Genomic DNA, 25284 nt, shown 5'->3' on the forward strand with positions numbered 1-25284 from the left:
GCGTCCCTCGCGCGCGAGACGCGCGCGCGTCGTCGTCGTCGCGAAACGCGGCGGCGGCGGCGCGACGGGGCGCGCGCGCGCGCGCGAGGGACGCGCGCGAGACGCGCGAGGACGCGCGACGCGCGAGGGCGACGACGCCGACGCGCGTCGCGCGCGCGCGCGAGGGCGCGGTCGCGGCGGAGGTCATCGCGCGGCGGGGTGTGAGGATGCGCGACGACGACTGGCGTTACAAGAGCGTCCGGGCGCGGACGACGCGCGCGGGACGGCGCGGCTCGCGAAGCCGGCGCTCGCGAGATTTAAAACACAACAACAACGCGCGTGAGGGAAACCTCGCGCGAGGGATAACGACGGGGGAGAAAATTTGACCGGGAGCGGCGGCGCCGACGAGACGCGGGACGCGCGCCGCGCGCGTTTCGGCGGCGGCGCGAGAACGCGTCGCGATCAAGACGTCGCGGATTCGGACAAGCCGAAAACGCCGATCTCGACGTTGAAGGCGCTGGGATCGTCCTCGCGCGCGAGGTCCATCGTCACGGATTCCGCGCGCGACGCCTCCTCGGCGTCGACGGCGACGAATCTGTAAAAGCCTTCCATCGTACCGCGCTTGGTCTTCAAAGGCGTCGACGACGCGTACTCGAAGCTCGCGCCCGGTTTGATCGTCGGTTGCTTGCCCACGACCCCGGCTCCGCGCACGGCTTCCGTTCGTCCCTCGTCGTCCGTGATCAACCAGCTTCGACTCAACAACTTGACGCTGGAGTCGGAGACGTTTGTAATCGTCACGACGTACTGGAAAAACCACATAGATTCCTTTGGCGAGCTTCGATCGATCACGCATCGCGATTTCACCCGCACGCGCACGCCGCGCGTCGTGCGATCGCTCTCGCACGGCGACAGCCCGTCCACGACGGCGTCTCGCTCGAGTTCCTCGATCAACATCTTCACGCTCGCCGCCTTTTCGTAGTCTTCGCGCAAAATCAGCTCCGCCAAGTCGTCCTCCGCCCGCGCCAGCGGATCGCGTCGTCGCAGCGCGCGCAGCTCGTCCCGCACGTTCGCCGCCGCCGCAAAATTCTCACACGCGATCGCGTCCGCCAACCTCTCGTCCAGCCGCATCGCTCGTCTCCTGAGCGCGGGATCCGTGAACGCCTCCGCCGTCGTCCTCAACCGTTTCGTGTTCCCGTCCTCCCCCGCGCCGCCCGCGCGCGCCGCGCACCGCGCCGCGCGCCGCGCGCGCGCGCCCCCGCGACGATCCCGCGTCCGCGTCACCGCCCGCGACGCCCGCGCGTCGCCCGAACGCATCGCACGCGTCGCCATCGCGAATCAGATCGCTGATCGCGAAAAAGCGATCAATCCAATCGCGCGATCGATGGATGAATCGACGCCGTCGTCGTTCGTCGCGATCGACCGAATCCGGCGTTCGCGACGAAGCGCGCGCGCGATGAAGAGCCGCACCGACGCCCGAAGTCGCGCGCCGAGCGCGTCGCGGTCGCGTCGCGCTTCTGTGACGCGCGAACGCCGCGTCGGATCGTCGCGCGCGCGATCGCTTTTTCGCGAAAAAGCGCCTCGAGCGGCGCGATCGACGCGTCCGACGCCCGCGTCGATCGATCGCGCGGTCGATCGATCGATCGCGCGATCGTCGCGCGGTCGATCGCGCGATGGTTTCGCGATCGATCGATCGCGCGCGCGGCGCGCGGGCGCGAGGACGCGACGCGCGGATGGCGACGACGGCGACGACGCGGGCGTGGGAGGATCTGCGCAAGGATGCGCGACGGACGGAGAGCGCGATAGAGCGCGAGCTCGGGGAGCTGAGCGCGCTCGGTGCGCGCGCGACGCGACGCGACGCGACCATCCGACGACGCGGGCGATTCGCGCGCGACGCGACCATCCGACGACGCGACGCGACGCGACGCGACGCGATGGCGCGAGCGGGCGATTGACGAGCGGCGACGGTGACGGACGATAGGAGCGAAAGCGCGGTACGGCGGCGCGGACGCGCGCGCGGCGACGCGGGACGCGGTCGAGACGATGGAAAGGGTGGAGCGAGAGATCGCGCGACTGCGAGCGATCGACGAGGACATGGCGCGCGCGCTGGAGGCGGATGACGAACGGGCGAGAAGCGCGAGCGGACGGGAGGGGGAGGGCGCGACGAGCGCGGGGTATCGAGACTCGCGGAGACACACGCTGCAGAGACATCGAGACGTGCTGCAGGAATACGCGGACGAGCTGCGGCGGTTGAGAAGAGACGCCGAGGACGCGGCGGAGCGGGAGAGTTTGTTGGGAGGACGCGCGGGGTCGAGCGCTTCGGGCGGACCCGACGAGAGCGCGGAGGCGAGGTTGATTCGTGAGCGCGCGCGCATAGCGGGGAGCGCGAGCGCGATGGACGATATCATCAGCGTGGCGCAGAACACGGCGCGAGAGCTCTTCGCGCAACGCGGAATTTTACAAAACGCCGGGGCGAAAATTTTAACCATGACGAGCAAGTTTCCGGTGTTGAATAACTTGGTGCTGGCGATCAAGCGGAAAAAGAATAAAGATGCGATGATTTTAGCCGCCGTCGTCGCCGCGTGCACGACGTTCGTCCTGCTCTACTACTTGTCTAAATAGCCGTGTCATCGAAAGCCGAGAAATTGTTCGCGCTCGCGAGGGACTTCACGTCACACGCCGGCGCGATGCGTCGCCCCGTGTTTTGCGTGGTCGTATGCATCGCCTTTTCGTCGTTCCACGTCGGCGACGCCGCGGAGTCATCGTGCCAAACGCTCGTGTTCTCCGGGCTTTCCACGTCGTGCAACTTGAACGGCGGACAGAGCTCGAGCGAGGACGCGTGTTGTCGAGCGCTCGACAAAGCGAACGCAAAACGCTGTTTTTGCGACAATCAACTTATGACGACGATTCAGTTAGTGATTGGAGAAAACGGCATCCAGTTTTTTCGAGACTTCGCGATTGGTTCGTGCTCTGGAGAACTCACGGAGGGTGAGGCGTGCGACGACGTCGCCGGCGACGACGGATCCGAGTGGGACGGCGTCATCGCGCCGCCGCCGCCGATGGACCACACACACACACATCGCGATTTGGAGTTATCCGAGATTGAGTATTACACGCAAGACGTGCGAGGTTCGCCACCACCCGATCGTCGGCCGACGCCGCTGTTCCCAACGCGAGCGCCTCCGGAACGAGAAACCATCGCAAATTTCATACTCGATCCCAGACGCGACGCGGAGATTGGATTTACGGCGGACGCTCTCACGCTCACCGGCGTTCGGAACGACTTGGATTCCAATCAAACTTCAACGGTTTTCGTACCGACAAACGAGGCGTGGTACGCCCTGCTCTTTCGTCTCGGCGTCACGAAGGAGGAACTGTTCGCCGACACGATTTGGCTGGCCGACGCGCTTCGATACCACATCGTCCGCGACATCGCGCACACCTCAAACATGGGTTTCGGAACTTCGCTTATGACTGATCTCGACGACGAAGAGTTGCATGTGGAGAAGTATACCGATAGCAGGCGTTCGAACGTTCCCGTTCGCGTCAACGGATGCTTTGTTCATCCCGCGGCGAATCGCCGCGACGTCAGAGTCGGCGACCACGGCGTCGTACACTATATCGATTGTGTTTTACTACCACCGCGGCACCCATTACCCACGTCGCGCACGCTGGCGCAATATATTTCGTCAGAGCCGAGCGTGTCGATGTTCGCCAACGCGTTGGCGGGCTCGACGTTGATGTCCGAGCTCTGGAACGAATCCCGTAGGTTCACCGTCTTCGCGCCGACGAACGATGCGTTCGTGCGATTCTTGGGAGATCCACGCGTCGGGGCGACATTTTACGACGACGGCGTCTTTCGAGACATGCTGTCTCGCCACGTCGCGCTCGGATTCCACGAAATCTCTGAACTTGCCACCGGGCGCGCCTTGAAATCGCTCACCACCGTCGCCGGCGACGACGATCAAAGTCGCGTGTACGTGGAGACGCGACGACGAGGCGAAGTCTTCGTAAACGGATGCGCCGTCATCGGTGAACAAATTTTCGCGCGCGACGGCGCCGTACACTTCATCGACTGCGTGCTGACTGACTGAAGACTGTATACGTAATGATACAACGTAATGATACAACAAACTAAAACTCGAGCGAAGCGTCGCCGCCACCGTAATGAATCATCTCTGCCATCGCGCACGCCACGCACAACGCAGCCACGCCGCCGAACACGCGATAAAACTCCCCCCACTCCACGTCGTCGCTCGCCGCGTTGTCGCTCGATCGACTCGGCGCCAACAACGAAAACACCTTGGCGTAACACCGCCACCCGAGCATCACCCCCAGCGCGGTGAGCGTCGACACCAGCAGCCCGTGAGATGCCTCTTGCGCTAATCCGCCTTTCGTCGCGAACACGACCCCGACCGCTTGCAACGGCGCCCACACCGCCCACGTTTGGACGACTTCGCTCGTCGCGCGCCGCACCGACGGCGTCTCGTCCCAGTCGATTTCGTAACTCTTCGTCAAAACCGCGCTCACCACCACCCACAAGATCAGCGACCACGCCGCGTCGATCGAAAACGCCGCCGCGCTCCGCGCCGTGACCTCGATCGGGGCCAACCATCCTGGGAAATCCGCCGCCGCGCTCACCGCGGAGACTTTTTTATACAACAGAAACAGCCACAGCACCGTCACGTCGCCGAGGACGAGCAGCCCGTCCTCGAGCGCGCGTCCTCGGTCGCGCGCGTCCTCTCGCGGGCGCGCGTCGTCGTCGCGCGCGTCGTCCGCGTCGTCGTCCAGCGCGCGCGTCGTTCGCGCGCGCGACGAACGCGCGCGCGCGGGTCTCGAGCGCCACGTCAGCATCGAGACCGCCTCGCGCGCGCGCGCGCGGCGCGCGGGGCGCGCGGGGCGCGCGCGCGCGATCCACGCGCGCGTCGCGCGATCGGCGACCGCGCCGCGCGTCGCGCGACCGCGCGCCGCGACGCGCGCGAGCGCCATCGGCGACGACGCGTCAGTCTGTGCCGCGCCTCGCGCATGCGCTCGACGTCGACGCGGTCGACGAACGCGACGCGCGGCGCGCGACGCGACGCGACGCGCGAGAGCGCGCGCGTCTCGAGGCGCGGAACGGCGCGCGACGCGCGCGCGATGCGGCGCGCGCGCGCGAGCGCGAGCGATGGGTGGTTGTACTGCGGCTTGGACTTTGGGACGTCGAGCGCGCGCCTGGCGCTCGTGGACGATCGAGGCGCGCTCGTCGGCGTGCGAACGAGGGCGTACGACGACGCGAACGCGAGCGTCGCGCGGGCGTGGGAGCGCGCGCTGTTCGAGCTGCTCGAGGACGCGATGGACGCGGAGGAGCGCGAGCGGTGCCAAGGCGTGGCGGTGGACGGCACGAGCGGGACGGTGGTCATCGTCGACGCGCGCGACGGGCGAGCGCTGCGAGAACCGTACATGTATAACGAAACGTTTCCAGACGAAGTAGAACGCGTGCGAGCGCTGAGGAACGGGCCGGGGAAGGATTCGACGGAGAGCGCGTCGAGCGCGGCGTGTAAACTTTCGAGATGGTTTCGCGTGGACGCGGAGGGAGACAGAGAGCACGCGGCGCTGTTGCATCACGCGGATTGGTTGGCGTATCTGCTGCACAAGAAGATGGGCATGAGTGATTTCAATAACGCGTTGAAGCTTGGGTTCGATCCAGCGCCGGGGGTGGAGGCGTTTCCGGGATGGTTGCGAGACGCGCCGTTTGGGTACATGTTGCCGACGGACGTTCGCGCGCCGGGAACGTCGTTCGGCGTCATGGACGCCGATGTGGCGAAGCGGTTAGGATTTCCGTCGACGTGTGAAGTCATCGCAGGGACGACGGATAGCGTCGCCGCGTTCGTGGCGTCGAAGGCGGCCGAATCGGGAGAGTGCGCGACGAGTCTCGGGAGCACGCTCGCGTTGAAACTCATCTCCGACACGCGCGTCGACGACCTGAGCTCGGGCGTGTACTCGCACCGTCTCAACGGTCGGTGGCTCGTGGGCGGGGCGTCGAATCTGGGAGGATGGATTTTACGCAGATTCTTTTCCAACGACGCCCTCGAGTCGCTGAGCGAGAAAATAGCAAACGAAGGTTACGTCGCGACGGAGGATTATTTCGACGGGGTGATGCTAGGTTTCGGTCTGAGCGTCGACGAGGCGTCGGCGATCGTGGAAAAGTCACGACCGGCGGACGACGCGCAATTCGTGGTGAACATTCTCAGTTCCATCGCCAACGTCGAGGCGAGATGCTACGAGCGCATGCGAACGCTCGGGGCGTCGCACGGCGCGCGCAAAGTGTACACCGCGGGAGGTGGGGCGAAGAACGGCGTGTGGAGTGGCATGCGCTCGAAAGCCATGGGAGATATCCCTGTCGAACGATCGGCGTGCGACGAAGCCGCGTACGGCGCGGCGCTCCTCGCTCGACAGGGAAGGAAACGGTTATCCGGCTACATTTAACGCTGCGAGCCTTTCGCCGTTCGCTCGGCGGTGAGTGCCTACATTTAATAGAATTCGATATCGCAACGCTGACTAAGCCAATTAGTTATCGTACGGGTTCAGCATCTTTTTGAACTTGGACAACAAGTCATTCTCTTCCGCGCCCGCCGTCGTCGAATCGTCATCCTTGGTGAGTAAAATGACGTCGTCGAACGGATTCTTCTGACCTTGCTTTTCACGAATTTGTTCCTCGGTGATCTTAGAGCTTTCGTCACGCTCGCGATAACCGTACTCAACTCTTCCGAACGCCGGCGGTTTCGCCAACGCGGGATACATCTTAAACGCCGCCTCCTTCAAAGGCTTCTCCGCCGCCCAAATTTCCTTCTTGATATTACGCGGGCTCTCGCTCGCGAGAGGTCCCACGGGGAACCATTGATTAGGCCCAGCGGCGCGCACGAACACTTCGAAGATCGCTCCACCCTTCGCGACGATGGCGTCGAAGCGTTCCGCCGCCGCGACTTCCTCCGCGCTCGGCGGTTTCGCCTTCATCTGCTCCCCTTGCTTCCCACCGGTCTTCGCCTTACGCCTTTGAGGCTTTTGCGGTTTCGGCATCGGTTTGCCTCGTTTCGTCAACGCCGGCGCCTCGCTCGGCGCGACGAACGGCGATGGCGCGGCGCCATCGTTCGCGGCATCATCGTTCGCGGCGCGGCGAACGCACGCGACGCGACGCTCGTTCTTCGCCGCGCGCCGCGTCGTCGTCGTTCGCGTCGTCATTCGCGTCGTCGTTCGCGTCGCCGTCGCCATCGTCGTCGCCATCGCGTCGCGAGTCGGCGTGAGTATATGTGACGTCAGATGTGACGTCGTTATCCACTGAAAAAGGTCGGGACGCGTTTCGATTCAGTTTGGTTCGGTTCGGTTCGGTTCGATTCAGTGCTACGCTACGCTACGTGTACGTTCATCGTTAATGCGTCAAGCGCTGAAGCTCTTCGACGCGACGAATGATTTCGGCGCGATCGCACTTCATGTCAGCGGCGACGACGTCGGCTTGCTCGACTTTTAAGTCGAGAAACGATTCGACGAGGTCGCCGTCGACGAAATTCCTCGAAGGATCGCTCTTGCGGCGAAGCGTGTGGCGGAATGAACGCCACTCCGCGTGTTTCAAGCCACCGACGCCTTGGATGTGCTTGTTCATGGAGGTTTGAAGGCGCTCGGCGAAATCGTAGGCGTCCTTCGGCAGACTGGCCAAGACGCCGATGACGCCGTTACCAGTGCCGAAGAGCAAAGTGGGGACTTCTAAACTGTCGCCATCTTTGAGGCTCATGACGAGTGAACCAGGAGAGAACACGTTGACGAACTCACCTAGGTGATACTCGCCCGTGATTTCCAAACGACTACGCTCTTCGTCCGTCATAGCGTTCATGTTGCGAGCGACGGTAAACAGGTTCAAGCTGTTCTCGGCGCCGAGATAGGTTTCGTCATCGTCTAACATCGCCACCGCAGTCATCCAATTTGCGTTAAAGTCTCTCGCGATCTCGTCGATCGCGCCTTCTTCGGGCTTGTACTGTAACAGCGACATGGACTTAAGCAAATCGCCGACGAGAATCCAATCGCCTCTCGTCTTGACGGAGAACGTGATGATTTGGCCGTGGTGCGAGCACTCGCTCACCAGCTCGTGCGCGTCGTCTTCGCGCGGTGTCCATTTGAATAGCTCTAGCTTAGAATTGATCCCCGCGAGAAGTTTACCCTTGAATGCGTTCAAGTTGTACACGGCGCCTCGAACTTCTTTCTCGGATACGAGTTCAAGGGCGTCCGCCTCAACGCGTAAGACGAGAATGCGCCCGCGCGACGGTTCATCTTCTTGCTCGTAAGCAAACCCCGTACCGACGACGTAGTACTCTCTCGAATCGCCCGCGAACGAGCACGACATCAAGGAACTCGCCAATTCGTGCTCTTCTAATCGAAACTGGTGGAGCGTGTCAAACGAACCGTCGTCGATGAGTCTGATGAAGAGTTCTTGATCACCCTTCGACATCAAATGCTCGACCGCGACCGCGAATGTGTTCGTGTCGACCTGATGCGCGATCCTACGCGGGTGACCACCGAGTGGGATCGTGCGAATGTGCAGCTTTTGAATGTCGTCAATCCCGCCGATGGTTAAATCTTCGTCGCCCGCCAACGCGAGAGCGTCCGGGAACGCTTCGCTGCTGAACGGACAGACATGCAACACCTCTTGCACGTTGACGTTGGAGTAGATTAGCTTTTTGTTGTTGCTGAAGATCACCGTCGGCCTATCCGACGCCGCGAACACACTACTCACATTCGTCGCATGGCTCTTAAACGTTTGCAACGTAATCGGCTTGGTACCGAGGCTCAATTTTTTGCGCCCGCTCAAAGCCCCAGTGTTCTGATCTAAAACGTACGTGATCAACTGACCGTCACCTAAGCCTACGAACAAGTATGGAATGTCTTCGAACGAACACAGCAACGTCGATCGAGGGATGATGTCTTCATCTGTACTTTCTTTCGTGATGACGCTCAAGTCACTCATTGACGCGAGCACGATATCCATGGACCACAAACCAACCGCGCACACCGGCGAGCTCATCCCATCGCCCATGGGCGTGCAATCTAAGCAAGCTATTTCGTTCTCGAATGTCTTACTCGCCAAGAGGACGATTTTGCCCTTCGCCACGTTCAAGCAGTGTAACTGCCCGCCCGCCGCTGCAACAAGAATTTGAGTCGGGTTGCACTTCGCCGAAAGAATCTCCGCACCGTCCTTTGGCTTCCATTCATCGAGTAAGTCGCCACCTCTTGAGACGAGGCGGACGCCCCTGTGCGTCACTTGAAGGAAAACATTGCCTTGCATGTTGCCACAGCACAAAGTTTGCGCTTCAGCGTCGAAACCCGCAATTTCTGTCTCGTCCAACGTGTCCCCTTCGTCCCCGACAAAGCCCAAGATGCGAGTTTCGTTTATGAATGTGACGACCAAGTACTTATCCATTTGGCTATCGTCGCTATCGCGAAGTGAAAACAAGCCTTTGACACCGGGAAGCTGAATCACCGCTTGCTCGTCAATGCCTATGCCGTTGCGCACTACGCGTAAACTCCCATCTTTTAACGCCCCGCTACACGTAACCACTTGCCCTTGACCGTGCCGCTCTAAGTCAACGAATGCAAAGTCTACAATGGGACCGAGATTGGTGAACTCTTCTAAAATTTGCACGTACGTCGGGTTGCCGTCTTTATCGATGCTCGTCTTCTCCGCGTGCAGCTTGATGAGTTGCGAGTCGCCGTACGTGCTACCGACGAATACCACGCCGTTATCGAGATAGCTAAGCGTACTCGCGATTGACGTGTCGCCAAGTCTCTCAATTTTAAGCTCTCGAACGCGCTTGCCGTCGTGTAAGATGACGAGCAAGTAGAGCATGCCGTCCGCGTCGCCCAGCAGGTAGCGCGAGCCGTCCGGATCAATAGCGCCGTAGCACGTGATGTTCGTCCGATCGGGGATGTTGGGGATGTTGATCGCTTTGAGAAACACATCTGCGTCGTCTTCGAACTTGTTCAAGTACACGATAATTTCCTGCCCCAAGACGACGACACCGCCGATGGGCGCGGGGACCGGAATTATTTTATTCGAGCCACCCTCTAAATCGTTCTGCGCCCAAGGCGACGACACGAATTCCTTCTCGCGAATGCCGATCTCGTACGTCTTAATGTGTACCGCATCTTTAGTGTCTCGGTAAAGCACCGCGATCGTCGGCTTGGGCGTGCCGTGCAAGAACTTGATGTCCTCCACGCGCAACTCCTCGAGGCGAATGTTAAACGCCTCCTTCACCCCGCCCTTTTCGTCGCACGGAATCACCTTGAATAATCCGTCGTACAGCCGCAACCCGATCGCTCGACACGTGTCATCCACGATCCCAATCTGTCCATCATCCGCCGGTCGACCGATATTATCCTGCACGTCCCCGAACGCCTCCGTCTTCAACTCTTCGTTCGCCTCGTCGTACGACAGCACCGTAAACCCATACCTCTCCGTCGTCAGGTACAACCGCGCCTTCCCATCGCCCGATCCCGTTTGGCACAGCGACATCGTCGCGATTCGACCATTTATCGGCACATCCAGCACCGGTTTCAGCCCCTCCGCGTGCAAGCGATACACCTCCAGTCGCGTGCTCTTCGCGACGATTAAATCAGTCGCCTCGCTCGACGTAAACTTTCCCACGGCCGAGTGCGTGACCACGGTGGGTTTGTGCGCCTGCGGAAACCACGCGTCGTCGTCGTCGTCGTCGTCAGTCGATCGCTCGTCATCGCGCAGAGCGTCGCGCAGTCGGTCGTTCGCTCGGTCGTCAACGATCGAGCGTCGCGTCGCTTCGCGTCGTACGCGCGCGCGCGCACCGTGACGACGTAATTGTGCTGACACCGCGCGCCTGAACCGCTCTCGCGCGCGTCCTCGTTCGTCATCGCGTCGAGGTCTTCGCGCGTCGCCGAGTGCGGATTGGCAGCTTGGATTGGGCGGCGACGGCGAGACGCGGCCGCGGCGCGCGCTTCGCGAGGGCATTCGGTCGTTCGAGGATCGAGCGGTGCGCGAGTTCGAGAAACGCAGATGCGCATATTTTGTGGCGTTGCAAAGGCAGGCTGGCGGCGGGGTGATGTCGATTTCGCGAAGCGCGAGGCGTGGGTGCGGGAAGCGCCGCGTCTGCGGCTGGCGGGAATAAAACGCGACGCGAGATGAGAACGCGGCGCGAGATCACGACGCCACGGGACTCGGTTCGGCGTCTCGACGCTCCTGCTCGGTCATCTCCTCTAACTCTCGCAAATCGTCCACGTCGTCGTACTCCACGCGCGCGCCCTCCACGACGGCGCACCGCTCCGCGGAGTGTTCGTTGAGCGCCGCGCGTAAAATCTTAATCTTCGCGATCGACGCCGAGAACTGCGCCACGCACCCTTCGGTGCCGCGATAAAACTTAAAATACGGCAGCACCTTCACCCCCAGCGATTTGCACAGATCCTTATTCGCGTCGAAGTTCACCTTCACGAAGACGACGTCCGGGTACTCGGCCGCGATTTTACACAGCTTTGGATACAGCGCTCGGCACGCCCCGCACCATCGCGCGTACACGTCCACGACGACCAGTTTATCGCTGTGTTCGTTCAGCACGCCCAGGAACGCCATCGTGTCGTCGCACTCGATCATGTTTTCTCCGCCGCCCTTCTCCCACCAGGGGTCTTTCGACGAGATCCTCGCGCGCGCGCGCGTCCTCGCACCGCGCGCGTCCTCGCGCGCGCGTCCTCGCGCGCGCACCGCGACGTTCGCCGTCGCGAGCGTCGTCGCGCGCATCGTCGTCGTCCGCGCGCCGTTCGCGCGTCGTCGCGTGCCGCGCACTTCACTCATTCATTCACTCACTCACTCACTCACTCATTCGCGCGCGTCTCGGTCGAGACACCGCGACGCGACGCGACGCGACGCGCGATGACGACGACGTTCGAACGCGACGCGTCGTGAGCGCCTCGGTTCGAGCGACCTCGGCGCGAGCGACCTCGGCGCGAGCGACGACGCCGCCTCGACGACGCCGCCGCCGGAAGAGGCGCGACGGCACCGATGGCGCGCGCGTCGCGAGGGAAATCGCGCGCGAGCGAGGGATCGACGCTGGCGATCGCGCCCGGATTGGACGTGACGACGCCGTATTATCGCGCGCTCGCGCGAGCGATGACGAAACGGGCGCGGGTGTGGACGGAGATGGCGCATCACGACGCGGTGGAACGCTTAAAGTCAAACACGCTGACGCGCGGCGAAACGCTGGCGACGGCGCAGCTGGGAGGGGCGGATCCGAGCGGATTGGCGCGCGCGGTGGAGGTGTGCGAGGGTGAGTACGGATACGATGAGGTGAATTTAAATTGTGGGTGCCCGAGCGATCGAGTGTGCGGGAAGGGGGAGACGGAAAAACGGTTCGGGGCGTCGATGATGCTGGACGTCGAACGCGCGGCGGAGTGCGCGAGACGCATGGCGGAGGCGTCGGATCGAGCGAAGATTACGATTAAACACAGACTCGGGGTGCGGTACGATAAGACGATGATGAAACACGAAGAGACGGACTGTTACGATTACGTCGTGAACTTTGTCGAGGCCATACACGAGGCGGCGGGAGTGGAGCATTTCATCGTGCACGCGCGAAGCGCGGTGATGGGCGGATTGAATCCCGACGCCAATCGAAAGATTCCGCCTTTGCGATACGACGAAGTGTTCGCGCTGTGCGACGAGTTCGGAAGATGTGATTTCACGCTAAACGGTGGCGTAAACTCGCTGGCGCAGGCGAAAGAGCTTCTCGATCGCGAAGACGGCAAGTTGGCGGGCGTGATGATGGGTCGGGCGTTTTACAAGCATCCGTGCATGCTCGCCGACGTCGATCGAGTCATCTTCGGTGACGCCGCGTGCGAGCCAGCGCTGACGCGCCGGTCGGTGATTCAGCGTTACGGTGAATTCGGCGACGGTGTGTACGCCGCCAGAGGCGCGGACATCGACGTAAAATCTCGCAAAGCCGTCGCGCGTAAGCTCTTCAAAGCCGTCTCCGGCGTCACCTTTGGCACGTCGACGGGGTCGAAAATGTTCCATCGCGCCGGCGACGCCATGCTCGCCGCGCGCTACGACGCCATTCCACCCGACCCATCGGATGACCGTCCATTCAGCGTCAACCTCATGGAGTGTTGCGTCGACGTCATGGACGCCGCCGTCTTGGACAAGCCTCTCGTCGACGTGAAGCCCGAGGGAGATCAGACGTTTTACGTCTCGCCGCGCGAGGACGGCTGGGACCGACGAAACCGAGGCGAAGACGGCGCTCCCGACGCGTGCGCGCGCGCGTTGAAAACCATCACGATTTAGTTCACGATTCATTTGTCTCGCCAAACGCGCGTTGTAGTCATAGCCTTAGATGTTCGCAAATGCCGAGCGCGTCGCGCTGAAGATTTGAAAGATCCTCACACTCGGACGCGCGCGCGCCATGCCGCCGTCGTCGTACCGCACCGTCGGGTTCAACGGCTACGCTGTGAAGTTTTCCCCGTTCGTGCCGCACAGAATCGCGATATCGGCGTCGCAAAACTTTGGAATCATCGGTAACGGCGCGCAAATCATCGGCGATGTCGACCCGCTGACGGGAAATTTCATCGAATTGTGCCGGTTTCACACGCGCGATGGGGTGTACGACTGCGCGTGGAGCGAAGGACACGAAAATGTCATCATCAGCGCGTGCGGAGACGGGAGCGTGAAGGTTTGGGACATCGCGAACGGGCCGCAGGCGAACCCGCTGCGAAGCCTGCACGAACACACGCACGAGGTGTACGCGGCGTCTTGGAATTTGGCGGGCGGAAGAGACACGTTCTTGACGGCGTCATGGGATGATACGATTAAGTTGTGGAATTTAGAGCGCGGTGAGAGCATGCGGACGTTCGCGGAACACGCGTATTGCGTGTACGCGGCGGAGTGGAGCCCGCACCACGCGGATATTTTCGCGAGCGCGTCGGGGGATTGTTTGCTGAAGATTTGGGATCTTCGACAGCCGCACGCGACGCTGAGCGTACCTGTGCACGATTATGAGACGTTGTGTTGCGATTGGAACAAGTGGAACGACTGCGTGATCGCCACGGGGAGCGTGGACAAGACGGTGCGGTTGTGGGATATTCGGAACCCGTCGCGAGAGTTGCACACTTTGGTCGGGCACGATTACGCCGTGCGTCGGGTGAAGTGCTCGCCGCACGCGGAAAACGTCGTGTACACGTGTTCGTACGACATGACGGTGGGAATGTGGGATTGGAAGTCACCCGCGCCGCTGCTGAATCGTTGGGGGCATCACACCGAGTTCGCCGTCGGGCTAGACACGTCGTGTTTGGTGGAGGGATTAGTGGCGTCGTGTGGGTGGGATGAGATGGTACACGCTTGGAACACGGTTGATGGAAGCCCGCCACCGATTGCGGCGATGATGCGCGCGCCTCAGGCTTATCCTCCCATGGCGACGGCGTCGCCGGCTCCCGTGGCGTGAAAAAGTAGCGAAATATAGATGTATGTACGGCGCCGAACATGAGAGCGAAACATATTCCCTCGGGCGCAATTGAGTTTCGGTAGCAACTATATTGTGAGAAGATGTAGATTTAGATTGTAAGAAGAATGATAAATAACAAAAGTGCAACTGTCTAATCAAATCTCGTCGAGGCGGATTACGCGGTGAAAGACGGCACTCCGGGGCACTTGCAGCCAGACTCTTGGATGATCTTGTTCGCGGCGTAGTTACCCGCGGCGCAGCACTTGGCGACGTCCGCGCCTTGCACGAGTTGCGAGATGTAGCCACCGACAAAAGCATCACCCGCGCCGTTGGTATCCACCAAGTCTTCCTTGGCGAGCGGGATGACGGCGTACTCTTCGACGGCGCCGTCGCGCGCGACGACGGTCGGGTCGCAACCTTGCGTGATGACAACCGTGCGAGACGGCTTGCCTTCCGCCACGGGCATGGCGGAAATCTTGAGAGCGATTTCCTTGATGTCCTTGGTGTCCCAGGATTGAGATTCGGCAAACGTGACGGCTTCGGATTCGTTACCGAACAAGATGTTCACGTACGGGAGCGCCTCCATGAGCGTCGCCAGGAACGGCGGCACTTGCATCAAGAACGGCGCGCTGAGGTTCATCATGAACGTCTTCTTATTCTCGCACGCGTGCTTGGCGACGCGCATGATGCTCTCCGGGCTCACCGTCATGAAGAAACCAGCCATGTAATAAAAATCGGCGCGTTCCACGAGGGCGAAATTTTCGCTCGCGTCCAAGTGTTCCGCCTTGTAATTATTCGCCGCGTTCAGCGCCGCGCACAGCGATCGCTCGCCATCCTTCACGATCACCGCGCACGTCCCCGTCGGCGTGGACGCGTCCACCATGTAATTCGCGAGCACCCCGTCGTTCTCGCACGACGCCCGCATCTGCGTCGCAAACTTATCCTCTCCCACGCACCCCATGTACGCCGTCGCGCCCTCTCGCTGCATCATCCACTGCGCGACGCGGATGGTATTTTGCGTCGCGCCTCCCGCGATGTACTCCACGTCTCCGTGCGTCGCCATCTCCTCGTACAGCGGCGCGTGCTTCGCCTCCGCCAAGATCGCGTCATTCAGCTTCAAGTCGTACTTTTTCAGCAGCGCGTCGTCCTCGCACGCGACGGAGATGTCCAGCAGCGGGTTCCCCATGCCGAGCAGGCGCAAATTCGCGTGCGGCGCCATCGTCGCGACGCGTCCCGGTGTGCGCGCGGGTCGGGTCGACTCGCGACGCGATCGCGCGACGGCGATCGATCGTCGACGCGATGCGGCGGCGGACGGATCAAAAACACGGATCAAAAACACGGATCAAAAACACGGATCAAAAACACGGATCAAAAACACGGACCGCATCGATCGCGCGACGACGCGACGACGCGACGACGCGACGACGCGACGACGCGACGCGCGAACGCGCGAACGCGCGAACGCGCGACGATGTCGCGACGCGACGACGACGATCGCGATCGACGCGACGCGCGCGAACGCGCGACGTCGCGCGAACGCGATCGAGACGACGGACGACGACGGGACGGCGGCGACGGCGCGCGATTCGGATCGAACGGCGGCGACGGCGAGCGACGGGACGAACGACGCGCGCGCGATGAGGACGAACGAGGACGAGGCGAACGACGGGATGGCGATAGGTTCGGGCGACGGGACGAGCGCGAGCGCGATCGAGGCGGGGGAGGCGGACGGGGGGGAGGGGAACGCTTCGACCCGGACGCGGATTGGAGGTGCGCGGAGTGTAATAATTCGAATTTTTCGTGGCGGAAGAGCTGTAAGCGATGCGGGGCTGGGAAATCGAAGGAATTGAAAGAGCGCGAGCGCGCGGCGCAGGCTGGGTGGTTGTTGGATGGGTTGGAGGACACGACGAATCGAATCTTTATTAAAGGTTTCGACGCCGCGAGCACGAGCGAGGACGATTTGCGAGAGGTGTTCTCGGGGATCGGGATCATCTCCAGGGTGCGGCAGCGCACGGGATTCCCAGATCAATGGCCGTATGCGGTGCGCATATACCTGGATGAACGAGGACAAAAGAAGGACGAGGCGGTGATTACGTACGACGACCCGCACGCCGCGCAGTCGGCGCCGAGCTTTTACGACGGGTACGAGTTGAACGGGAAGAAGCTCCACGTATCCATCGCGCAAAGTAAGCCGAAATCTGCGCCACCACCGTCTTCGGGTGGTGGTGGTGGTGGCGGCGGTGGCGGCTACGGCGGCGGCGGCTACGGCGGCGGCGGTGGACGTGGCTACGGCGGCGGTGGACGCTCGTACGGGGGTGACCGACGCGACGATCGAGGCGGATATCGCGACGATAGAGGTGGATATCGCTCGCGGCCGTACTAACTTTTTAGCGAGTTTTGATAATAATCGACGTTTTTGGTGTCTGTGTTCTACAATGTAATAAAATCGCTTCTAAAGCAATATATTTTGCTACTAAAGTTAGGAGTGTTCGGACGCTCGAACATAAATGTAATCAATCGAGTAATGGCTCGGGAAAAAATCTTTGGCAACTCTACGAAGCCTTGTTGAGGGAGAGAATCTTCAGATGGCCGCGGGAATTGGCGGCGAGAAGGTGTTTGGAGTTCGGAGACCACACGACAGATGAGATAAATCCACCCTTGTCGCGTCTGTTGTGCGACATCGGCGTCGGCTTGTCGGCGAAGCCGTAGTGCGCAACGGGAGAGGATGCATGTTTCGCGTACACGTGCACGATGTTGTCTTCCGAACCGCACGCGATGTACCCATCAGCGTTGGTGCTCAACCCGACGAAGTTCTTCTCGTTGGTGTGGCCCACGTACGTTCGCACGCACGCCGTTCTGGGATCGTTTCTCTTGATGTCCCAAAGCTTGAGCGTGTTATCCGTCGACGCCGAAACCAACTCATCGCCGACCCAGTGCACGTAAGAAACGGCCTTACGATGGCCTTGCAGCGTCATCAAAGGCGTGCTCGGCTGGCGAAGGTCGTACACATGGATCCTGTGATCGGCGCTTCCGATGGCGAGCATATGTGCCGACGTCGGGTGGAATTTCACCGAGCACACGTTGGCGCGGTTTTGAAGCGTGCACACGCCTTCCTTCGTCGTCGTGGAAAAGATGCGAACCGTACCGTCGTCAGACGCGCTGGCAAGCTTAGTCGGGTCGATGTGGCTAAAGTCGATACTCCACACTCGTCTTCTGTGGGTGGTGTTCTCCCAGGTGGACGTTTCTTTCTGCACATCCCAAAGTTGTACGACGCCTTGATAATCACCAGACGCGATGGATTGCTTCACGTACGGGTTGTAGCACAACGCCGAAACCTTGGAGTGCGCTTCAAACTCCACCGCTGGGCAGTGCACGCGCGCTCCTAAAGTCATCACCGCACTCGTCTCGTATACGCAAATGGACTTGCTCGTACCCGCCGTAGCGAACAGCTCGCCATCCCGATCCCAGCTCGCGCAACACACCATGGAATTATTTGCCGCGAAATCGGCGAAGTCGCCGCCTATCGAGGCGCACCGCTTGATGGAAACCGCGCGAGTCACCAAACATATTTCGTTCTCAAACTCTTCCAGAGCGTCACGAACGGCCGTAGTATCGACGCCATCCGCTCGAACGCGTTTCAACCAAGCGGCGTCCGAATCGCCCTTAGTGCCGCCCTCCTTTATCGCCACGGCGCACTTGTCGAAGAGACCGCGCTCTAAATCCGCGAACACGGCCGGTTCGAGCGATTTGGGCGACTTGAACGCCGTGTGTACGACTGAATCAAGATCCTTGAGCGTCAGAGTCTCGTCGTCGTAGCACTCCATCGCGTGTTCGACGACTCTCGCGCGTTTGCGATCAGGCGAATCAGAGTGCTCTGAAGCGCTCCCTTTGGCGACTCCTGCTTCGGCGAGCAAAACGTCGAGCATTCCGTGAGATTGCGTCAACTCGCGCAGTTGAGAATCTCTGGCCGTTCGTAAAGTCTCCAACACTGTCTCAAGACGCTTCAAAGTCTCCAAGCGTCGCTCAGTCTCCACGCCGTGCGCGCGCGCATCACCCGCCACCGTTCGCAACCGCTCGCTCGCGTCTCTCGCGGTGGCGCGATCTTTTTGTCTAAGGAGGGAGACGACAACCTTGGCGGCGGCGAGCTCGCCCGTCATCGCGCGCTTTGCGAATCCACTCATGGTGATGACTTTCTCCAGCGCCTTGGCCGGGTAGTCAGCTTCGTACATCGTGACGAAGACGTCGGGCCAGAACATGTTGAGAATCACCAAGCCGACAACAAACAGAGGGTCTTGATCGCCGAGCTCTTGCGCGAGCTCCACGAATGTGTACTCGTCTTGGTCCGCTGCCACTTGAGAACGCGCTGCGAATGAGATCGCACCTTGAGGACTGATGTCGAGGCAGTTGGCGTCGAATAGCTCGTAAGACGCGTACCCGCAACCGTTGACGGCGTCGACGAAGGCGAGAATCTGGCCGGCGACGTGCCAACGCTCCTCTTTTTGCGTCGCTTGCGCCCCCGCGGATTCGTCGTCAAGCCATTCCCTCAGTCGTCGGGAGCCGTTTTCTAATCCCGACAACGGCGCGGGCAACGGCCGCACGATGGACTCGGGGACGACGCGACTTCGCGCCTCGTCGCCTTTGCCGGCGTCGGCGGCGTCGATGACCATTTTCACCACGCTCCCTTGCGACACATTATCCATCTGCTGCGCCGCAGTAGGCGCCGCAAACGGATACGCGGCGACATCCGCCTTGACACTCGCTCCAGTCGCGGCGAAACTCAGCGTGGAGTTGTTTCTAGGCAAAGTCGGCGACGGCGTCGGCGACGGCGACTTGGCCGTGGCGTTGGCGTCTTCGCTACCCATCCCCTCCGGCACGTGCTCGGGCACCGCCGGCACGCCGTGCACTAACTCCCCTCTATCTTCGTCTTCGTCTTCTAAAATCTCTTCCCCGTTTTCAAACCGCGGCACCGCGCGCGACGACTGTATCTGCGACTTTCTCCACACGTGCTGCCACATGTGCTTGACGGCTTTTCTACTCACGGGTTTAAGCAAATAGTCTTCCGCCCCGTATTGAATGCACCTAAACACCGTATCGCTGTGCTCGTTCGCACTCATCATGATAACCGGCATGTCTCGCAATCGCTCGTCGTTGCGCACTATTTGCAACAGCGCCGGTCCGTCGATGCCCGGCATCATGACGTCGGTGAGCAACAAGTGAAACTCCGTCCCTCGTCTCAACAGCTCCAGCGCCTCTTCTCCCGATTCCGCCGTCGTCACGCGATACCCACACTTTCGCAATAACGACGACGTTACCGTCCGGCATATCCTCTCGTCGTCCACGACGAGCACGTGCACGTCCGAAGTCGCCGTCGGTCCGTCGCCGCCGCTCGTCGCGCTCGTTCGCCGCGTCCGCGTCTCCATCGTCCCGTGTCGTCTTCGCTCGTTCATCTCCGTCATCGACTGCGCGCGTCGTCGCGAGGTATCCACGCTCGTCGTCCGCGTCGCCGCGCGCGTCGACGCCTCCGCGTCCCTCGACGACGTCGCCGCCATCGGTGCGCGCCCTCGCGTCGACGTCACGCCGTCTCCAGCGCTGCCGCCCCGCGCGCGTCGTCGTCGCGACGCCGTCCGCGCCGAGCCGTCGAGGACGCGCGGGCGACGATCGCGCGTCGTCGCGATCGAGCGCGCGCGCGGTGACGCGCGCGCGTCGTCGTGTGGCGTCGGCGCCGACGCCCCGACACCCGGCCGCGCGGCCACGTCACGGGGCGATCGTGGATTTCACATTTACGCGCGAGCGTCCCGTGCGCATGGGACTCAGAACGACCCGAATACGCATCGTGGACGACGCGCACGCCACCAAAACCGCGATCGCGCGATCGCCACGCCCGCGCGTCGGCCGTCGCGCGCGCGTCGGCCGCGCGACGCGATCGCGTCGTCACTTCACGCATCGACGAAGCCAATGGTGCGCGCGATGCGATGCGACGCGACGCGACGCGACGCGACGCGCGCGCGAGGACGAGGACGATCGAGGGCGCGCGCGCGAGACCGCGCGCGGGGCGCCGCGGCGGGGTTCGGGACGGGACGACGCGGGACGAGGATGTCGCGTTATCCGACGTGGGCGATCGAGCGCGACGATCGGGACGCGCGATGGCGTCGCGCGCGACGCCGTGGGGGTCGCGATGCGCGCGAATGATGGGGAAAAAATTCGCGCGTCGAGTGACGCCGCGTCGAGGGCGAACGCGGGCGCGAGGACGCGAGGACGCGCGCGCGATGGGGCGTCGGGGACACCGCCACGGGGACATCGCGATCGAGCGCGCCGTCGGCGTCCGACGCCGCGCGAACGAAAGACGGCGCGGGGGCGACGCGACGCGGACGCGCGGCGCGACGAACGGGGCTCGTCTCGCGCTCTCGGAGCGTCGAACGGCCGCGCGGCGTGGGCGACGACGCGCGGGCGCCGCCGATCGCGCGCGCGCGGGGTGGATAAACCACCCGCGCGCGCGTCGAGGGGGTCGGGGCTGGGTCGCGACTCCTCGTCCACGACGAATAGTGTTGAATCGACCGCGAGAAGCGCCGAGACTGACCGAACGCGCGCGCGTGTTTTTCGTGTTGTTTACAGTCGTTCACTGGCCTCACCTCTACCGCGCTCCCCACCAAGGCGGAGCAAACCTTCACCGGTCGCGTCGCGCGCCAAACCGCCACCAAGGCGACTGGCGCGAAGACCGTCGCGGCGATGAAGGGTAAGCAATGCAAGGTTGCCATCAACGGTTTCGGCCGCATCGGCCGCAACTTCTTGCGATGCTGGCACGGACGCGCCAACACCATGCTCGACATCGTCGCCATCAACGACTCGGGCGGAGTGAAGCAAGCGAGCCACTTGGTCAAGTACGACTCCGTCCTCGGCACGTTCGAGGCGGATGTCAAGATCATCGACGACACGCACATCTCCATCGACGGCAAGTCCATCGAGATTGTGTCTTCCCGTGACCCGCTCCAGTTGCCGTGGAAGGCTCTCGGCGTCGACATCGTCATTGAAGGTACCGGCGTCTTCATCGACACCCCGGGCGCCTCCAAGCACTTGACCGCGGGCGCCAAGAAGGTTGTCATCACGGCCCCGGCCAAGGGTGACGACATCCCGACCTACGTCCTCGGTGTCAACGCCGACCAGTACAAGAACACCGACAAGATCGTCTCCAACGCGTCGTGCACGACCAACGGCCTCGCGCCGTTCGTCAAGGTTCTCGACGACCGATTCGGCATCGTCAAGGGTTTGATGACCACCACGCACTCCTACACCGGTGACCAGCGCATTTTGGATGCGTCTCACCGTGACTTGCGCCGCGCTCGCGCCGCCGCCTTGAACATCGTGCCGACCTCCACCGGCGCCGCCAAGGCTGTCGCGCTCGTCTTGCCGCAACTCAAGGGCAAGCTCAACGGCATCGCGCTCCGCGTCCCGACGCCGAACGTGTCCGTCGTCGATCTCGTCATCCAAACCTCCAAGAAGGTCACCGCCGACGAAGTCAACGCCGCGTTCCGTGAAGAAGCCGCCGGCAAGCTCAAGGGTATCCTCGCCGTCGCCGACGAGCCGCTCGTGTCTTGCGATTTCAAGTGCTCCGACGTCTCCACGTCCATCGACGCCGCGCTCACCATGGTCATGGGTGACGACATGTTGAAGGTTGTCGCGTGGTATGACAACGAGTGGGGCTATTCGCAACGCGTAGTGGACTTGGCGGAATTATGCGCAGCAAACTGGGAATGATCAGTTCTGTTCGTTCCCGTTGAGAAGAACGCGATCGCCGCGTCGCGCCGCGCGACGCTCTCGTCGTGGTTTAGTCGCGGAGAATTTCCGCGTTTGGCCGCTCATTCGTATCAGTAATACACTACAGTGAAACACTTTTATCGATCTTGTCCTCGTGCACGCTCGAACCGTCGCTCGAACCGCGCGCTCGATGAATGATGTTGGGTCATATTGACAACGGCTTGATTGAACAACTTTTTCTGGTTCGCGAGACTCGCTATAGGCCTCCTAAATGCTTACTTAGCAATGACTTCCGCGACGGAAGCGGATTCCTTCCAGTTCACTCCCGGAAGAATGAGTCGCTGGTCGACACGATCCTTGTAGGTGATGATTTGCTTCAACAAGCCCTCCAAGAATTCGCCGCGCATCGCGATTGGCTCGAGGCCGAGATCTTGAAGCTTGGAGTTCTTGGCGTTGTAGTAGTGCTCCTCCATCTCCGTGCGCGGGTTGGGCACGGTGATGACCTCTGGATTCAGTCCAACCTTCTTACCGGCTTCCGTGATCATAGCAGCGAGTTCGTTCACGGAGAATTGCTCCGTGAATTGGTTATAAATCTTCATCTCGCCCGGCGGCGCGGGGTTGTCGCACGCGATTTGAATGCAGCGCACGGTGTCTCTGATGTTCAAGAAACCGCGGGTTTGGCCACCCTTACCGTACACGGTCATCGGGTGACCGACGGCCGCTTGGATGCAGAAGCGGTTGAGCGCGGTACCGAAGACGGCGTCGTAGTCGAGGCGGTTCACCAAGTCCGGGTGCATGTCGGTTTCATCCGTGGAGAGACCGTAGACGACGCCTTGGTTCAAGTCGGTGGTGCGAATGCCCCACGCCTTGGTGCAGAACAACATGTTCGCGGAGTCGTGGCACTTGGACAAGTGATAGAAAGAACCACCTTGCTTCGGGTACGGCAACGTGTCGGTGCGGCCGTTGTGGGTGATGGTGATGTAACCTTCTTCGATGTCGATATTCGGGGTGCCGTATTCGCCCATCGTGCCGAGCTTGATGCAGTGGCATTCCGGGGCGAATTCCTTGATGGCGTACAACACGTTGATGGTACCCATGACGTTGTTCGTTTGCGTGAACACGGCGCGGGTGCGGTCCATCATGGAGTACGGCGCGGAGCGCTGCTCACCGAAGTGAACGCACGCCGTCGGCGCAAACTTTTTGAACGCGGCGCCCAAGAATTCGTAGTCGCAGACGTCGCCGACGAAGAGGTCGATGTCGCGGCCGCTGACTTCCTTCCACTTGCGCACGCGCTCGTGGATACCCTTAATCGGAGACAGAGAGTTGAAACCGAGCTGGTCGTCCATAGAACGACGGCACAAGTTGTCGACGATGGAGACCGCGTAGCCGCGCTTGGACAAGTGCAACGCCGTCGCCCAGCCGCAGTAGCCGTCGCCGCCGATGATCATAATGCGTTGACCCTTGCCCGCATCTTCAGCGTCCGCGTCCGGGCGGTGCGCCGCCGTGATGGTGACTGCACCACGCACGCGCGCCGCGCGCGCGTTCGCGAAAGTCGCGCCGTTCGCGCTCTTGCTCAACGCGTTGGCTGCGCTCGCGAAAGTGAATATACCCTTCGTCAGTCGTCCGTTTCGCGTCGCGCGAGACGGCGCCACGTCTTCGGCGCACGGGCGCGCCCGCTCTTCGCGCGCGATCGCCAAAGGTTTCATTCGCGATTTTTCACGATTCTTTGCCTTCGATCGCGCCTTCGCGCGCGCCCAGTCGCCCCTCCGCCGTCGCGCGCTCGCGTCCTCGAGGAATAAACCATCTTTATCCAGTCCACGGTCCATCGCGTCGCGGGCTTTCGCGTCGCGCGTCGCGCGTCTTCGCTTTCGTCGCGCACCTCCGAAGGATCCACGACGGGCGCTCAGCGCCGCACCGTTCGTCGCGCCTGCTCGTCGGCGTCGGGCGTCATCGGTCAGTCGACGTTCGCGTCGTCCGAAAAGCGCATCGGGCCGACGTCGGCGTCGCGCGCCTCGGTCGCGCGCGCGTCGCCGTCGCCCGGTGCTCGCACCTCGCGCGGTGGTGCGCGCGTTCGTTCGCTTCGTCGCGCTCGCGGTGTTGAGCACCATCGGTCGCGCGCACGCGAAAGTCATCGCGCTCATCGTCGCGTGATCTCGCGCGAGTTGTGACGTCGAGCGCAGTCGACGCCGCGTCCGTTCGGGTTTTTTTTCATCCAACTGTTTGCTCGACGGACGCGAGACGACGTCAAACGCGAGATCGGACGAGGACGAGGACGCGCGCGCGACTCGCGAGCGTGGTGTGTGTGTCTATCACGAAAAAATCTACTCGGAATCGCCGCGCGCGGCGCGGAGGGCGTCGCGAATCAACGGCGAGGCGACGTCGCGCGCGAGCGCGTACGGCGCCCGCTTGCTCGGCCACACGTCGCGAACCATCTCGTCGAAATCTATCCAGCGCAAGCGATCGAACTCGCGACTTTCGCCGTTTTCGCCCGCTAAATTCACCGCCGGGTGCGTCGTGGGGTCGGCGTCGCAGTCCACGCCCGGCCAGTGAAAGAGCGCGAACTCGAGTCTCTGTCCCGCGAGTCCGCGCTCGGCGAGCCACGTGTTTTCTTCCACGCGATAGCAGTACCCATCGCTCTCCGGCAGCGCCCCGATCAATCGCACGACACCGCTCGAGCTCGGCGTCGTCGCGTCCATCGCGCGCACGCCCGTCTCCTCGAACAGTTCTCGCGCCGCCGCGTCCTCGACGCGTTCGCCCGCCTCGACGCCGCCCTGCGGCGCGTTCCACGACCCCGCTCGATCGCTCCTCTCGCCGCACAGAATCTCGCCTCGATCGTTGAACACGAGCGCGGCGGCGCACCTTCGGTATTTTTCCCCGTTCACCGTCACCGAGCGCGCGTCGGGGTACGGCTTCGCCTTCGCCTTCGCCTTGGTCTTCGCCTTCGTCCTCTTCGCCTTTGCCTTTGCCGTCTCGGTCGTCGTCGTCTCGGTCGTCTTCGCGCGCGCGCCGGTCGCGCCCTTGCGCTTGCCCCGGTCAGCGCTCGCGAGCGTCATGACGGCGCGACGGCCCGCGACGCGCG

General features: G+C 62.1%; 16 protein-coding genes across 16 annotated transcripts; 6 read left to right on the forward strand and 10 right to left on the reverse strand.

Annotated features, from left to right (window-relative positions):
• Positions 1–441: 441 nt before the first annotated feature.
• OSTLU_17180 (predicted protein) lies at positions 442–1107 on the reverse strand (the record flags this gene model as incomplete). Its single annotated transcript, XM_001420178.1, has 1 exon — positions 442–1107. One exon carries the CDS (start codon positions 1105–1107, stop codon positions 442–444), a length of 666 nt encoding a protein of 221 aa, XP_001420215.1.
• A 602-nt stretch (positions 1108–1709) lies between these two features.
• Positions 1710–3434, forward strand: OSTLU_26300 (predicted protein; the record flags this gene model as incomplete). The annotated part of the gene is made up of 2 exons (XM_001420001.1): positions 1710–1812; positions 2057–3434. 2 exons carry the CDS (start codon positions 1710–1712, stop codon positions 2596–2598), a joined length of 645 nt encoding a protein of 214 aa, XP_001420038.1. The 3' UTR covers positions 2599–3434.
• Positions 3435–4110: 676 nt separating this feature from the next.
• On the reverse strand, positions 4111–4305 carry OSTLU_26302 (predicted protein; the record flags this gene model as incomplete). The annotated part of the gene is made up of 1 exon (XM_001420179.1): positions 4111–4305. The coding sequence occupies one exon, from the start codon at positions 4303–4305 to the stop codon at positions 4111–4113; it is 195 nt and encodes a 64-aa protein (XP_001420216.1).
• An 807-nt stretch (positions 4306–5112) lies between these two features.
• OSTLU_38341 (predicted protein) lies at positions 5113–6441 on the forward strand (the record flags this gene model as incomplete). Its single annotated transcript, XM_001420002.1, has 1 exon — positions 5113–6441. One exon carries the CDS (start codon positions 5113–5115, stop codon positions 6439–6441), a length of 1329 nt encoding a protein of 442 aa, XP_001420039.1.
• Positions 6442–6690: 249 nt separating this feature from the next.
• OSTLU_9032 (predicted protein) lies at positions 6691–6975 on the reverse strand (the record flags this gene model as incomplete). Its single annotated transcript, XM_001420180.1, has 1 exon — positions 6691–6975. A coding segment is annotated over one exon (285 nt), but the record flags the coding sequence as incomplete, so codon positions are not given.
• A 406-nt stretch (positions 6976–7381) lies between these two features.
• OSTLU_26305 (predicted protein) lies at positions 7382–10884 on the reverse strand (the record flags this gene model as incomplete). Its single annotated transcript, XM_001420181.1, has 2 exons — positions 7382–10678; positions 10819–10884. 2 exons carry the CDS (start codon positions 10882–10884, stop codon positions 7382–7384), a joined length of 3363 nt encoding a protein of 1120 aa, XP_001420218.1.
• A 412-nt stretch (positions 10885–11296) lies between these two features.
• OSTLU_7608 (predicted protein) lies at positions 11297–11707 on the reverse strand (the record flags this gene model as incomplete). Its single annotated transcript, XM_001420182.1, has 1 exon — positions 11297–11707. A coding segment is annotated over one exon (411 nt), but the record flags the coding sequence as incomplete, so codon positions are not given.
• A 165-nt stretch (positions 11708–11872) lies between these two features.
• OSTLU_26307 (predicted protein) lies at positions 11873–13323 on the forward strand. Its single transcript, XM_001420003.1, has one exon. It carries the CDS (start codon positions 12023–12025, stop codon positions 13298–13300), a length of 1278 nt encoding a protein of 425 aa, XP_001420040.1. The 5' UTR covers positions 11873–12022; the 3' UTR covers positions 13301–13323.
• A 95-nt stretch (positions 13324–13418) lies between these two features.
• On the forward strand, positions 13419–14453 carry OSTLU_88512 (PPI family transporter: peroxisomal targeting signal type 2 receptor (PEX7); the record flags this gene model as incomplete). Its single annotated transcript, XM_001420004.1, has 1 exon — positions 13419–14453. One exon carries the CDS (start codon positions 13419–13421, stop codon positions 14451–14453), a length of 1035 nt encoding a protein of 344 aa, XP_001420041.1.
• A 146-nt stretch (positions 14454–14599) lies between these two features.
• Positions 14600–15732, reverse strand: OSTLU_50659 (predicted protein). Its single transcript, XM_001420183.1, has one exon. It carries the CDS (start codon positions 15670–15672, stop codon positions 14629–14631), a length of 1044 nt encoding a protein of 347 aa, XP_001420220.1. The 5' UTR covers positions 15673–15732; the 3' UTR covers positions 14600–14628.
• A 391-nt stretch (positions 15733–16123) lies between these two features.
• OSTLU_26310 (predicted protein) lies at positions 16124–16836 on the forward strand (the record flags this gene model as incomplete). The annotated part of the gene is made up of 2 exons (XM_001420005.1): positions 16124–16133; positions 16193–16836. 2 exons carry the CDS (start codon positions 16124–16126, stop codon positions 16834–16836), a joined length of 654 nt encoding a protein of 217 aa, XP_001420042.1.
• A 184-nt stretch (positions 16837–17020) lies between these two features.
• OSTLU_3024 (predicted protein) lies at positions 17021–17944 on the reverse strand (the record flags this gene model as incomplete). Its single annotated transcript, XM_001420184.1, has 1 exon — positions 17021–17944. A coding segment is annotated over one exon (924 nt), but the record flags the coding sequence as incomplete, so codon positions are not given.
• Positions 17945–19438: 1494 nt separating this feature from the next.
• OSTLU_38278 (predicted protein) lies at positions 19439–19873 on the reverse strand (the record flags this gene model as incomplete). The annotated part of the gene is made up of 1 exon (XM_001420185.1): positions 19439–19873. A coding segment is annotated over one exon (435 nt), but the record flags the coding sequence as incomplete, so codon positions are not given.
• Positions 19874–21179: 1306 nt separating this feature from the next.
• Positions 21180–22205, forward strand: OSTLU_37993 (predicted protein; the record flags this gene model as incomplete). The annotated part of the gene is made up of 1 exon (XM_001420006.1): positions 21180–22205. One exon carries the CDS (start codon positions 21180–21182, stop codon positions 22203–22205), a length of 1026 nt encoding a protein of 341 aa, XP_001420043.1.
• Positions 22206–22392: 187 nt separating this feature from the next.
• On the reverse strand, positions 22393–23752 carry OSTLU_46754 (predicted protein). Its single transcript, XM_001420186.1, has one exon. The coding sequence runs from the start codon at positions 23651–23653 to the stop codon at positions 22481–22483; it is 1173 nt and encodes a 390-aa protein (XP_001420223.1). The 5' UTR covers positions 23654–23752; the 3' UTR covers positions 22393–22480.
• A 774-nt stretch (positions 23753–24526) lies between these two features.
• Positions 24527–25258, reverse strand: OSTLU_26314 (predicted protein; the record flags this gene model as incomplete). Its single annotated transcript, XM_001420187.1, has 1 exon — positions 24527–25258. The coding sequence occupies one exon, from the start codon at positions 25256–25258 to the stop codon at positions 24527–24529; it is 732 nt and encodes a 243-aa protein (XP_001420224.1).
• Positions 25259–25284: the final 26 nt, after the last annotated feature.

Source organism: Ostreococcus lucimarinus, chromosome 10, assembly GCF_000092065.1.
Source record: "Ostreococcus lucimarinus CCE9901 chromosome 10, complete sequence".
In the NCBI taxonomy this organism is placed as follows: Eukaryota; Viridiplantae; Chlorophyta; class Mamiellophyceae; order Mamiellales; family Bathycoccaceae; genus Ostreococcus; species Ostreococcus sp. 'lucimarinus'.